Source organism: Schistocerca piceifrons, chromosome 1, assembly GCF_021461385.2.
Source record: "Schistocerca piceifrons isolate TAMUIC-IGC-003096 chromosome 1, iqSchPice1.1, whole genome shotgun sequence".
NCBI classification, from domain to species: domain Eukaryota; kingdom Metazoa; phylum Arthropoda; class Insecta; order Orthoptera; family Acrididae; genus Schistocerca; species Schistocerca piceifrons.
The window spans coordinates 353,038,369-353,053,438 of record NC_060138.1 but is presented as its reverse complement, the minus strand read 5'-3'; the positions used below and the strand labels follow the sequence as shown (position 1 = coordinate 353,053,438).

The following is a 15,070-nucleotide window of genomic DNA, read 5'->3' as shown; positions in this document are numbered from 1 at the left end:
ATGGTTCTCGGAATATACTAGAGTCTCCTACGTATTGCTCACATAGGGATCGTGAGGATAAGATTAGAATAATTACTGCATGCACAGAGGCATTGAAACAATCATTCTTACCGCGCTCCATACGTGAATGGAACGGGAAAAAACCCTAATAACTGGTAGAATAATTACTGCAAGCACAGAGGCATTGAAACAATCATTCTTACCGCACTCCATACGTGAATGGAACGGCAAAAACCCTAATAACTGGTACAATGGGACGACCCTCTGCCATGCACCTCATGGTGGTTTGCAGAGTACAGATGCAGACGCAGATGAATGAACCTGCAAAATTCTATCATTATACGACTCATAGTTCCTGAGAGACGACGACATAAACATTGAGGTTGGTGATAAACTAGCTGTTCTTAAAACGAAGCGCAAATTATCCAGACGTTACTTATCTTGTGTTGATAATGAGAGCACTTAAAAGTTTCACGACTTGAAGTCAAATATTTAACTAAAACATTTGTAGCCTAAAGTAATCAGACGTCTGAACCAGTTTTGTACATGGGAGTTCGATTCTTTGAAGTATGATTAATGAAGTAAGTAACTTTCATCAAACTGTATCATTTCTTCTCCAACTGGCAATGAGTTGTGATAAATGACTGACGACAATATGTCTTTCGATAGCGTAGCGCTAAAGAATCTCTGATACATTTTTTTTTATTTTTGTCTTAGTTAAATCGAGGTCGTACCCGGAAAAATAACTGCGTTTTCGATCTTTTACTGTGCAATGGATCTGCGGTGCAGTGATCTGCACGAGAGAAGCAGTTCCCATGAACCCAATGAGTACCTCTTCCAGTGTCACTGCAATGTAATCGTTACCATGACAACGGGATCCACGACTCAGCGCAGGAAAGTCAAAACACATCATTTCACAGAGCCTCCAGTGAGGGCAACTACACTCGGTAGTCTTCATGCTATATTCTTTGGTGGACACTGTGTGTTGTGAATATGGCACACTTGTTTACGTATGATATCATTTGGGCAGGGCCGTCGTGTCAGGTGTGATGTAGTCTTGTCGCACCTACATGGAACGTTTAAAGAGGATTTCCCGCCAGTAATTTATATGCGTCAAAATGGGTTAGTACAATCGGTAGATAAGTTACACATCACTGATATATATGTTGCTGTTATCTTAAGCGATAAGGATGGCATCAGAGAGTGGATGCTAAAGTAAACGCAATGAAGAGTAGAAGATACTGTTTTAACTTTTTTTAGGAACATCAAGAATAGAAGCAGTCGTCGAATTTGACTACGTGGCTCAGGAGCCCGATGAACTGACGCTGAGGAAAGGTGATGTTATTACCAACATCAAAACACAACCAGGAGGATGGTGGGAGGGCACTTTAGGAAACAAGAGAGGAATGTTTCCTGACAATTTCGTCAAGGTTGGGAAGCATGTGCAAAATAATTTATTTATGACAATCACTGTTCTGTTTTACTGACTGTGCGCTGTCCAGCGACCCAAATCTTTAGATGATGACAGACACTGATTTCATGTCATTAAATTATTATTTTGTGACCATCTGTGTTAATTGCGAAGTTGCAAGTGGAACTTAAAGCAGCAAGTGATAGTCTTCAGCAAAAGTGTGACTTTAAAACGAATTAGCTCAGCTTATAACTGTGAAATTATGGGAGATGTATTTCCTGATACTAACATGTAGTGTTTTGTGGACAAAGTATATTTAAATATCTGCTGTGAGAAACAGGTTACGTTGTTGTAAACAAACATACAGTGTACGCATCAACCAACTAACAAGAAGTAGCACACTTCACACTTTTGATAGCATTTGAGGCATACTGCACTATGCTTAACATGGGTGCCAATGATACATAGTGACAGTTATTATTAGTCTCTTTCTGTTACTGAAATACTATCATAAACTGCAGAATAAGAACTGTATGTGTTTAACAACATTTACATGAAATATTTATTTCAGGTTGTTTCAGAGCCACCTGACAGCAGAATGTCAAATGATGTCGCTTTGAGGCCAGGTAAGATTTAGTGTAAGACAAAAATTCCACTATTTCCTGGATAGGCAAGGTATAATATTTCTCAATTTGTTCCAGTTAGGGGAAGAAAGTGCAAGGTCCTTTTCAGCTATGCTCCTGTCAACGAAGATGAGTTGGAATTACAGGTTGATGATATTATCCATGTCATTACAGAAGTTGAAGAAGGCTGGTGGAAAGGAAGACTTCGAGATAGGGTGAGTAGATGTGTATACTGATTACAAAGGATGAATCTGTTTTCTTTGTTGCTTCAGACCTTACCAACTTGTTTATAAGAGGAAGCATTGAACTGTAGGTAAATCTAAAAACAAGGTGATGAGCATTATAGCATTATTTTTCTGAGCATATTTTTTTAGGTGGGATGAATATTACACTCTGAGCATTATCATATAGGTGTAATAGTTTTCTCAACAGAGACTGATCTGCCTATAACCAGTGCCAAATCCACATTGTCCTAGAGTTGCTGAGAGAGTTAAGAGGGTTGCAAGTAGTGGAGTGTTTGGAATTGAAACAACAGTAATATCACTTTTTGAAATCACCACAAAGAATGGGAATTATTGTATGTACCAAGAAAGTGAAGACCGTTGTTCAAATGTTGACATAACTCTTCCTGGGACCAAACAGGAAAGCTCTTAACAAGAAGCAGCTACGCTATGAAACAAGTTCCTGGATTTTAGAATTTTTGGTAAAAATCCTCAAAAATACAGATTTTTAAAGATGTACAATGGAGAGCTCATATTTTGTGTTTACAATGTCTGTATTTGTAAAATGTATTCTTCAGGTGGGAAAAAACACACTGAAAACGACTGCAATAATAATCCAAAATTGGAACACAGTTAACAGAACAAAATAGACCCAACACAAATACTGTAGACTAAATATGAAATAATTACATTAATGCAGAAATTAAATGCATGATTGAATGTGTACCAACCCCCCCCCCCCCCCCCCTGGGAGTGTAGATTGACATGGGGCTAACAGAGAAGCAGAGAAGAAATGTTCACACGCAGTTAACTGTGATGGAGTGGATTTGGGAAGAGGGAAGATGACAAAAACCTTCATTCTACAGTTTTATTTTTGAAATATAAATACGGAAACCTACTTCATATTTGTCTCTTCTATTGTTTGGCAGTATTCTTAAGCTATTTGTATTTTATTGGGAGCCCTGTTGCACTCAAAAGTGCTTTGCGGCTTGAGTACAAAAAGCAAAATACTGTAACTGATTTCTATGTAAGAAAGGAACAGGGGTCACAGAAAAGAAATGTTCTGTTTGTTGAATAGGCCATGAATGTTACTATTGAGACATGTATTGCTGTTGACCTATTAAACAGTTCAATAAGAGGGGCAGACAAGAAGAATGGTAAGCTAATTCGAAGGTACACTAAAAAGGAATGAGGCAGTTAAAACATACAGTTAAGGCAGTCTTAAAAATTAGAATTTCCGTACTGGTGCCGGGAAAAAGAGTATGTCCTACTTTGACACTATATTCAAGTCTGAAAGTTATACAGTTGCTTACTTGTTTCCATTATTTTGTTGTTACTGAAACAATGTAGCTGTATTATCAGTGGTTCTGTTCATCTTGCTTATCAAACAAGTGCACTTTTGATTAGTATACTTGAATTAAAATGTAGAACTTAAAAGTTTTATACACATTCACTGTTAAAAATCTGAACTTGTTCTGGTGGGGTGTGATTTTAATTTTTAACAACATAAGTAAATTTTTAGTCAGTTATGTTCTTCAGAGACAATGTAACTTAATTGCTAAACCTCCAGACATTTTACTTGAATTAAATTTTTTGCCAAACTGATTGCAACATGCCTCAAATGTCTTAAACTGCTGTACAGATTCTTGTTCGGGGTCAGAAAGCTTAGTCAGGGTATTTTAAAAACTTCATATTTATTTGATTCTCAGAAGAAAAACATAGATATCACATCTGGAAAATGGTGTGACCTTGCAGTGGCCCAACTTTACCTATCCACCAACTTGAAAGTGTGTACATGAGCAAATTGTAGATTTTTTTAGGGTAATGTGAGTGTCCCATTCTTGACCTTCCTTGTCAGTTTGTGGGATAAAAAATATTTTACATCTTAGGATATACTAATCTGCTGAAAGTGGAAAGATCTTTAAACTTAACTGTTGCCTAAGGCTTTTTTCTTTTTTCTCACTGTAGCACATATGGTTTAAAAATAGATTAAGTTATTCATTGCTACAGTCCAGTGGTGGTGAAACATACAAGTGGAAAATTGACTCATCATTTAGTATAAAATTCTTGTTTCTACCTAAGGTGTGTTTATAATGTCTTGTGAAATTGTGAATCTGCATGCTGTAAGATGCAAACATTTTCTGAGTACACACTAAAAAGTTGCCTGGAAAATGCCCAGTTCGAGAGATGCGAATTGCCTCACTTTGTAAGATAGTATACAAAGCGCTCTCTCTCTCTCTCTCTCTCTCTCTCTCTCTCTCTCTCTCTCTCTCTCTCTCTCTCTCTCTCTCTCTTTTTCTCTGTCCCCATCTGCTGGGCATGAACCACCTGACAATTTCCTGTGTCATGTGTACCAGTGGCTCTCAAATATACATTTGTGCCACTCATAAATTGTGTGTTCATGAGAAGGGTTTCTACTATATGTTATGACATTTCAGTTTTATGATAATCATGGTCTTTTCCTTCCAGTGAAAATAGATAACTACTATGTAATTACCTGGGGCAATAACTAGTTGTGAGCATTGGTTTTTAGTGCATGATAAAGTGTAGAACTCATTTTCAGTTCATTTATGTAACTGTCATTAACTTCTACAAGTAATAGTGGATATGCATAAGAAAAAGTCCTGATTTTTATTGGAGTACTTTGTTCTTACTTGTTACATTTTAATTGTGGTCTATTGAGTAGTGCACAATGCAGAGTGGGCTTTGTGGAGGAAAAAAGAGAGAAAACAATGTATGTATCAAATGACTTTCATTTCAGTAGCAGTTAGTTTCTAATTATATGTAACTTCAATATTTCAGGTAGGAGTATTCCCATCAAATTTTGTAGCTGAAATAGAGGAAAAGACTGTTAGCAGCAGCCCATATATTAGTGCCAGCACTGCATCACCACCAACAGCTACAACAGCAAGTGGGTCTACGACGACAGCAACAACTACAGCTTCATTGCCGCATGAGATGAAACCTGCTCATAGAGAAGAAGCGAGTATGTATTTGCATATTGTTTCAAAAGGTTAGATAATTGTTGTCAAGTTTGGATAGGAAAAAAGCTTCATCACACAAATGTGAACAGAAAATCAGATACAGATTAGCTTTTGAAATTAGAGTGAGGTTTCTTCATCTGAAAAAGACAGTAAGTTTTTGCAGGATGTGATGCTAATTGGGAATTCAGCAATTTTGTCACTCTCTGCTAAAGGCTAAATCAGGCACAACAAGATAGCACCTATCCTGCACCTTCTACCTAAAAAAAAACTGCAATGCAATGTTAGCAACACCCAACTTTTGAAAATCTAAAGAATTAAAAGGGATAGAGGGTAATCCAAAAGTACAAAATTCAGAGTGCTACTGAATTAACTCCCACATTTAGTGGATCCCTGATCCAGAGGGCAGTTTTTTTTATTTTTTAATTTAAAAATACAGCTACGGTGTTGGGTGTCTGCTAGGTAATTAGCTTCTTTCTACTGATAATGGTTTCAGGTGGACGAGCAGGGTTGAAATGTTGAACAATAACCATCTTTGTTGGGTCACACAGAATATTCCGTATATAGACCTACTTGACTTTGTCAGCCCCCTCAGGAAAAGTCATTGCGGAAAACTCAAGAAATCAAAAACATTGAATTACATTCTGCGAATGGAAACCACTGAATTAACATTAAAACAAAAACAGTCTTGCTGACTACAGACCATTTGAACACCAAATAATAGTGAGGAGGTCAAATACACAACATTCAGAATACAGCATTTTCAACTTCTCGCAGCGTAATGAATAGTCCATTAAATTTCGCGAGTACAGCCACGCAAATAACGACTTCTCTGCAGTTTAATTACCCCAAGAGCCGGATTCCATACTTTGTCCAAATTAAAACTGTTATCTCTATTTATTAAATTTCCTCCACCGATATTTCGGCTGCTTATCATCTGGCCATCCTCAGAGTGAGTAACAAGACTGATGACAAGATGCCAAGCATGGCCGTATACGCTCCACCGCTACTGCATGTGCCGGTCACCGACGCTGGTCAGCGGCAAAGAAACATGCTTACACATGTGCTGCCTGTGGCGAAGGCTTACAGACATTAGATTCACTACTGCTATATGATTGGTGGCAGCGACACCATGACGACTTCTCTGCAGTTTAATTACCCCAAGAGCCGGATTCCATACTTTGTCCAAATTAAAACTGTTATCTCTATTTATTAAATTATTAGCTAATCTAATCTCTATAGCTTCCTTGAAGACAGATTCCCAAAACAGAGGTGGATGTTAAAATATTCACATCGCTGTCATTCATGGAATGACCTGTATCCACACAATGTTCGGCCACAGCTGACTTGTCTGGCTGTGTTAAGCGTGTGTATCTTCGATGCTCCACACATCTCATGAATGGTGCATGTTGTTTGGCCTGTGTACAACTTCTCAGAATTTCCACAAGGAATCTGATACACACCCGCTTTATGAAGCAGTAAATCATCCTTCACAGAGCAGAGTAAAGCCGCAATCTTTTGGGGGGGGGGGGGGGGGGATAGGGGGTCGGAAGATCACCTCAACACAGTGTTTCTCAAGAATACGACCTATCTTTGAGGAAAGAGCATCCATATAGGTTCACAAACGTATTTTTCTGCCAAATATTTAGTTTCCTTATTAAAACCACTGATAGGGAAATGTAGTCACCGCATTCATAATTCTATGGATTTTATTCAGAGACTTAGCAATGACAGGCTAAATAGTACAAATGTGCTTGTTAGTTTTGACGTTGTATCATTATACACCAAGCTACCTTTAAAGCAGCTACAATCACTTAGTAGTGGAAAGGCTTCAGGTCTAGACGAGATACCTATAAAATTCTATAATTATGCGAAAGAACTTGCTCCACTTCTAGTAGGAATTTATCGTAGATCGCTTGAGCAACAAAAGGTACCTAAAGACTGGAAAAAAAGTGCTGGTCATTCCTGTTTTAAGGAAGGCTGTAAGACAGATCCACACAATTATAGACCTATAGTGTTGATGTCAATGTCTTGTAGAATTATGGAACATGTTTTATGCTCAAGAATTATGACGTTCTTGGAAAATGCTGGGTAGATAGAAAAAGTAATGAACAGGTCTTAAGAGAAGTGAATGAGAACAAAACGCTGCTAAATTATATAGGAAGAAGAAAATCAAAAATGATAAGGCACATAATGAGACACAACAAGTTCCTAAAGAATGTATTTGAAAGAAAAGTTTTAGGGCAAAAAACCAAGAGCAATTTATTTTAATAACATCAAAGAAGGTATGGGGATAAAATCGTAAGGAGAATTGAAGAGGATGACAATGGAGAGAGGGACGTGGCTAAATCGACAAGGCATAGCCTTTAGTTTATGATGCTGGTGGAAAATGAACAGCTCCTCCATAAAAATCAACATGGATTCCACAGACAGAGATCTTGCCGAACTCAGCTCCCTCTGTTCCTCCATGAGATCCACAGTGCAGTGCAAAATAGCGCTCAGGCTGGTGCCATGTTCCTTGATTTCAGTAAGGCATTTGACATTGTCCCACATTGCCGTTTAATGAAAAAAATATGAGCTTATGGAGTATTGGAGCAGACCTGGGATTCGATTCAAAACTTTCTTGGTCTTAAAGGAACTAAATCAACAGATGTAAAGGTAATATCTGGAGTACCACAGGGAAGTGTGATCGGACTGTTGCTATCCACAATATATATAAATGATCTAGTAGAAAGTGTTGGATGCTCTTTAAGGCTATTCACAGATGATGCAGTTGTTTATATCAAGGTAGCAACGCCAGAAGATGGGTAGAATTTGCAGAGTGACCTGCAGAGAATTGATGAATGGTGCAGACTATGGCAGTTGACCCTGAACGTAAATAAATGTAACATATTGTGCATTCATAGGAAAAGAAATCCACTACTGTACAGCTACACTTCTGATGACAAACAGCTGGAGACAGCATCTGCCGTAAAATATCTAGGCGTTCTTAAATGGAATGACCAAATAAAACATAGTTGGAAAAGCAGACAACAGATTCAGATTCATCGGAAGAATCTTAAGGAAATGAACTCATCCATGAAATAAGTGGCTTATTAGGCACTTGTTTTCCCAATTCTTGAGTATTGTTCATCTATCTGGGATCCCTATCAGGTATAACTGATAGAGAAGATCCAATGAAGAGTGGTGCGTTTCATCACAGGATCATTTAGCTGGCGAGAGAACGTTATAGAGATGCTGAACAAACTCCACTGGCAGACGTTAAGAGATACACATTGTGCATCACGGAGAGATTTACTACTGAAATTTTGGGACAGCACTTCTCGGAAGGAGCCAGACAACATATTACTTCCCCCCACATATATCTCGCATATTGACCACTAGGAGAAAATTTGAGAAATTGGAGCCAATACAGAGGCTTACCAACAATACTTCTTCTCATACCCTAGTCGTGAGTGGAACAGGGTTGGAGGGATCAGATAGCGGTACTGAAAGTACCCTCTGCCACACACCATTAGGTGGTTTGTGGACTATGATGTAGGTGTAGAGATGTAAAGGACTTTTTATCTCTTATCAGCCAACATTTTGATAAGAACATTATGGCCTCATTTGAACACGTGCTTTTATCATCTTATTTTCAGTTTAATTGTGAATTTTATCAGCAGGTTGATGGCTTTGCTATGGGAAGCCCCAGCTCCCCTCTGGTAGCTAATTTATTCATGGAAGACTTTGAGGACAAGGCACTGGACTCGGCAAGATTTAAACCAATGGTCTTCTGGAGGTACGTGGATGACACATTTGTGGTATGGCCAAACAGGATGGATGAATTACATCGATTTCTTGAGCATTTGAATTCTGTCCACGCTGGCATCAAATTTACTATGTAAATAGAAAAAGGGTGCCTCCCCATTTTGGATATTGTTGTTGCCTGTAAAGTTGATACATTAGGACATGCCTTATGTCTGAAACCAACACACACAAATCTATATTATCATGCCAGTGCCTGCCATCACCCTTCACAGAACATAGGTGTCCTTGAGACTTTAGCGCATAGTGTGCGCTGTATATCCAATAAAGATAATTTGCAAGAAGACCTCACATTTCTCTAGAGCATTTTTAAAGCAAATGGATTTTCTCTGCAACAAATTCATAGAGCATTCCATGCAAAACCTAGAATACAGGTATTTGATGGGGAAGAAGATAGTAACTCCTTCAGATCAAGTGTGTTTTTGCCCTATATGGGTGCTCTTTCCTCGAAGATAGGCTGTATTCTTGAGAAACACTGTTAAGATTATCTTTGGCCCCCCACGAAGATTGCAGCTTTACTCAGCTCTGTAAAGGATGACTTACTGCTTCGTAAAGCAGGTGTGTATCAGGTTCCTTGCAGAAATTGTGAGAAGTTGTACATAGGTCAAACAACACGCACCATTCATGAAAGATGTGTCGAGCATGGAAGATACACACGCTTATCCCAGCCAGACAAGTCAGCTGTGGCTGAACATTGTGTTGATACAAGGCGTTCCATGAACCACAGTGATGTGAAGATTTTAACATCCACTTCTTCATTTTAGGAATTGGTCTTCAAGGAAGCTACAGAGATTAGATTAGCTAATAATACCTGTGGATGAAATTTTATCTGCGTGGCTGCACAGCCAAAAGTTAATGGACTATTCAGAATGCTCTTCATGGAAACCTGCAAGATTTTATTGGAATTTCTTGTCAAAGAATGGGAAAATTGGTGCACCAGAAATTTTAGATTCTCCCATACAAAATAATCTGATCCAAAGGACAAAATGAGCAAATGTAGGAAACCAATAAATTATTTTGTTCAAAACTCTCCATGTGTCTAACACATTGTTCACAGGCAAGGCACATTTTGCTCTCTGTACATGATGATACAGTTCAATAATGATTTTTTGTTGACAATTCTCATGACCTCCACAGTTGTTTGTACGATTGATTACTGAGCAAAATGGTGCAGTGCTTCATATTCTGGGCGCATATTTGATTGAAGCATATTCAGATCAACCATCTGCCATTATGAAATGAAACAACTATAAGTGAGGAAGAAAATGATTAATGTAAAGAGATAGGAAATTGTAGATGGCATTAAAGGGAGCTCTGGTTCTGGAAATGCTCCAGATGACACACAGTAAATGTTGGTGTAAGTGCTGGTTTTGTTTCAGAAATCTTAAACTTTCCTACAGTCAGTAGATTACCAGTTGCTTGTAGTGTTCCAGTAGACTGGTATTATTTTCATCAATTTGAACTTAATAGTATATCTGATATACAAGACATGTTAAGAAAGTAAATGTACTAGATTCTCATACTTTTTTTAGAAAAAGTGTACTTGAAAAAATTACAAGAATTTGCTGATACAGTTGTTGATTATTTTTCCACATAATTACCATCTAGTTCAGTGCATATGGTGGGCCATGGCACAAGCTTCTCTGTGTCCTCCTTCAAGAACTCTGCTGACAGCTCCCCCCCCCCCCCCCCCTCCACCTACCTTCAGAATTTTTCTGTGGCTGCTTGTTAGTTGAAAATTTAATTCCGCTCATGTGTACCTTCAGGAAGGTGAAAAGATGATAAACTGAACCTACCAAGTCAGGAGAGTACATGGGTGGGGAGAAACTGGGTTCAAACGTCCCAACCAAATGAGTAAACAGAGTGCCTTGGTGGTCATGCCAGTATAAGGAGGCGTTTTTGTGCAAGAAGCATATGCATGTCATCAGCATTCCCCTTGGTTTGTTTTGCATGCTCCTGTAGAATTTTTTTAAGGGTCTCACAATATTGTTTTGCATTGAGAACACTTGAGACCATGATTTCTTTGCCAGAATTTGTGGTTTTGAATTTTTCGGCAGATTGGAATTGGTGTGACAACTGTCTTCTAACTTGGGCATATAACGAGCCACCAATGTCTCATCTCCAGTGACAATAGGGCTCAGAAACTCCTTGCCTTCAAATTCAAGTCGCCTGAGAAACCTGCAGGTACTATTGACCTGATTTTTCATGTGCTGCACTGTCAGCTGTTTTGGGACCCATCTTATGCATAGTTTTCAGTATCTCAGCTTTTCTATGAGCATCTTCCATAATAGAGTTCTGGATAACTGGAAACATCACAGGAATTTCAAGCACTGTCAATCAACAGTCTTCATGATCCAATTCCTCAATTTCTTGCACCACCTTGTGAGTCAAAGTGAAAGGTCATCCATTCATCTGTTAGTTTTAAGATTTGTTGTGCTTTCAGTAAATTCCCTACACCACTTATGCACTCTTTCTGGTGATAACACCTTTACCATAAACTACTTCAATTCACAAGAAAATTTGTTAGGTATTATTCCTTCTGCAAATAAAGAGTGAATCACAGCAAATGGCTCTCACTTTCTGGAATTTCTTACCGACAGCTTTCACACAGCTGGACACCACAAAACGAGTTTACATTCTACTGTGTTCTTGCGATGCTCACTCTGGCCCGGGGATCCCCCTCTACCTACCAGTTTGTTAAACCTCAAAGAAAACCTCAGCCTCTTATGGTTACAGTACACATGATTTTCTGAACATGTGTTGTATCTAGCAGTTTTCTAAATCTCATCCCAACTTCACAGATATTCGCCTACATTCTAATAATAACCAATACATCTTTCAATATATGTCAGTTATAACAACAGACAGCAGCACTTGATATGTGCCTTCTGCTGCCCTTCCATTTAAAACAGTGGTTCCTAACCTTTTCAGACAGTTACCCCTGGATGCAGTCGCATATTAGCTAGAGATCAAATATGAGCTCTGGGTGCACGCTTTAAACTCACCAGTGGGTCCTATGACATCATCTCTGAACTCTGTATCTCCATACGCTGGAGACTCAACTTCAGTCTCCACTGCTGCCTGTTTAACTGAAAACTTGTCACTTGCGTCTGTTGCCAGGTGCAAGTGGGTTGTACCATCATAAAAAGGAGAATGGGGTAAACTAAAGTTTGGGGTACCATCCCCATCAGCATGGCCCCATGACACAGCTATGCAATAAACTTAAAGCATGCTGCAGGTGAAAAATAGGTCCACAATGTGTCTTAAAATTGAAATAAATGGTTGTAGCTCTATCATGAGTTGCATTGGGAAGTATCTTTTTTATTTCTTGATGATGACTAGTTTCAGACGCAAGTGCCCATCTTTAAACCATCCTCAAGTGTGACAGATACGGGCAATAGCTGACGTGCAAAAACTGCCGCTGCAGTAATCAAAGCTGCGCTATGGCCAACTCAAGAACAGTAAAACACACCACATGGGATGGACATTGGAGAGCTACAGTTACGTTATGATTATTATATGCCATTATAGTGACTGGTCAGTTGGCAGTGAATACTGTTCTGTTTGTATGAACATTTATGTAAGTGTGGTGATAGATAAATAAAACACACTTACTGCAGTCTTCAAAAAGTTAGATAAATAAGTGAGAAGCCACACAACTCACTATCAGCCCATAAATGCAAGTTGTCATGGCCAAAAGAAAACATACATAGTGCATTTTTTGGTTGCTAAGACATAAGTGACGTTGCTGTGTGTCCAGTTTCGTATGACAGAGCACGTTTTCTCACGGTGGTGGTGATGGTGGAATAAACAATAATGCAACCAATTTCTTTCTGTTGGATGATACCTATAGATTTTTTGTCTGAAGCAGGGACTATAGAGCTGACACTCTCCAGACATTTCTCAATTTCATGAGATATCCACTGCCATAGACGCTCAGTACAAAGCATGAAGAACATGTGTAGTGGGTGGACTATGTGGGGATCTATAACCTCCAGTACATCGTGTCACACATTTATGATAACTTTTGAAAAAAAATTACAATGATTTAAAAGTATTTTAGTTTTATAATTGAAACTCAGTAGAACCCTTATTGTTCCTACCGTATCAGAATATTTCATTTTACCTCTCAGAGGGTAGTTTCCCGAAGTTGGGAGCCATTGTTTTGAAACAGCCTCCCACCCTACAACCTGTCACATGTGAGGACCATATCTCTTTAGATACCTAGTGAGATGACATAGTAGGAAGACAGTGGAAATGCATTTGGGAGGTCAGTTGTTCAAATCCTCATCCAGCCATCCAGCTTTGCATGTTCTTAGATAACTTGCTTAAAAATTTAAGTGAGAGACAAGGGGATTTAGATAAGTTAGTAGTATAAAATATATTGTATTCTACAAACTACAGAATTGACAAATGTTGCAGTTAGCAAATCACAGAAATATATGCACTTACTAATTCACCGACAGCTGTAAATTTAAATGAACTGTTGTTGGAATGGGCATTGTTTAAGATGGCATTGAACATCAGACAGAATGGCATGAATTTCAAATAGCTGGTAGAAACATTAGTGTTCGTGAGATGAGTGAAGAAAGTCCTCTTACAGATTTAATCATAGAATACGCCACTGGTATTCTCCTGTACACATTTGACTGCGAGAGAGGGTTTTGTTGCTTGAACGATATAAGAAAAGAAATCAGATATTGTCTTTCTTTGGAAGGAGCAAACTTCTGATGATGATTACTATTGAAAGACCATCTCACAATGACTTCGATTTTGAAAAGGCATTCACTGTGTGTAGTTTCCATAAAAACAGATATATTCTGTTGTGATATGATATAATGTAATGCAAAATACACAAATCAGTACCGGCAGTATCATTTATAAAATTTTCTGCTGGCAGTATTTTGCACAAATGTAAATTTAGATTTGTGCCTTTTTGTGATGTTATTTCATGTTCTAGCTTAAACCAGGCTTCCAACCTACATTATACCAGGCAATCAGTTTCAAGATAGGTAACTCTTGGCACAAAAAAAATTTCCTAACCTTGTTTGCATCAAGCACTTTCTTCTGCATCAGAGGGATCACAATGTTCACTTTTCTTACTACATGGCAAGTTACTGTCACCCAACTATCTACACAGATCTTTTGTCCCTTTTCAACTTATTTCAGTGCCTTGTTGTTTGTGTCCTTGTGTATACAGCTACTGATGAACCTTGCACATTCACACATCTCCCATGACTTACTCCACGTGATATAAAACTAATTTTATAGACATAACAGTTGTTATGCAACAACTGTTCAGCTTTGTGTGTTACTGTTAGAGGGGGTGAGCATGTGCATGTGACTCGCTCATTAACTGTGACCTTGGCAACTGCTCAGGAGTGGAATGGCGAGTAACTCATGGCGTGAATACAAGAGCTTGTGAGCAAGGCAACTCAGGCATGTTCATAGGGAATGGGAAGTAGGTAAGGTGTGATAAGTACACATTTAATGAATACATTTCACTGTCATACATGTTTAATGAATATGTGCCACTGTCGTACATGTTTAATTAATACACTCCACTCTCGCTCTCTCTCGCTCTCGCGCATATGTGCTAGTCGATGACTCAATACTTCTGCTATTTGGTGAATGGTTTCCTGTATGCCTAAGTTCTTTTGATCTTCGCATTTTCTTCCCCTTTTGTGTACAAACAGTACAGTATCAGAAAAAGCCATACTTCTCATGCATGCCTAGAAGCAAAATTTTTGTATGCTACAATCATAGTCAATGTTACTAAGTTACTTCATGAAGGCTTACTGAACATTTTTTAAGTTGTTGCATACAAATAATGCTTGGCATCACTCTCTTTGCCACAGAATGTAGCCCACTGGTTTTCTTTTGTAGTTCATTCCAGTCATTTCATAATTTGAATTGCAGACCTTCCATCAACAGCTTTGGTTTTCCACGGAATCTTTATCCGTTGCTTTGGTTTCCTGAGGGTTTATAAATTTGGCTTCTGTAACTTTGTAACTTCGGAGCAACACT

At 38.5% G+C, this 15,070-nt stretch overlaps 1 protein-coding gene across 3 annotated transcripts in view; it reads left to right on the top strand.

The window, feature by feature from the left end:
• Nucleotides 1–984: 984 nt before the first annotated feature.
• Nucleotides 985–15,070, top strand: part of LOC124783201 (CD2-associated protein-like) — an 88,192-nt gene continuing 74,106 nt past the window's right edge. The window contains exons 1-5 of one of the 3 annotated variants that reach the window (XM_047254003.1): nt 985–1,122; nt 1,261–1,430; nt 1,983–2,037; nt 2,113–2,249; nt 5,058–5,241. In XM_047254003.1, coding sequence (XP_047109959.1) covers nt 1,119–1,122; nt 1,261–1,430; nt 1,983–2,037; nt 2,113–2,249; nt 5,058–5,241 — 550 coding nt within the window. In that variant the 5' untranslated portion in view covers nt 985–1,118. Of the gene's footprint in view, nt 1,123–1,260; nt 1,431–1,482; nt 1,780–1,982; nt 2,038–2,112; nt 2,250–5,057; nt 5,242–15,070 lie in introns of those variants that run through there. The other 2 variants (XM_047254004.1, XM_047254005.1) reach the window with 2 other exon arrangements.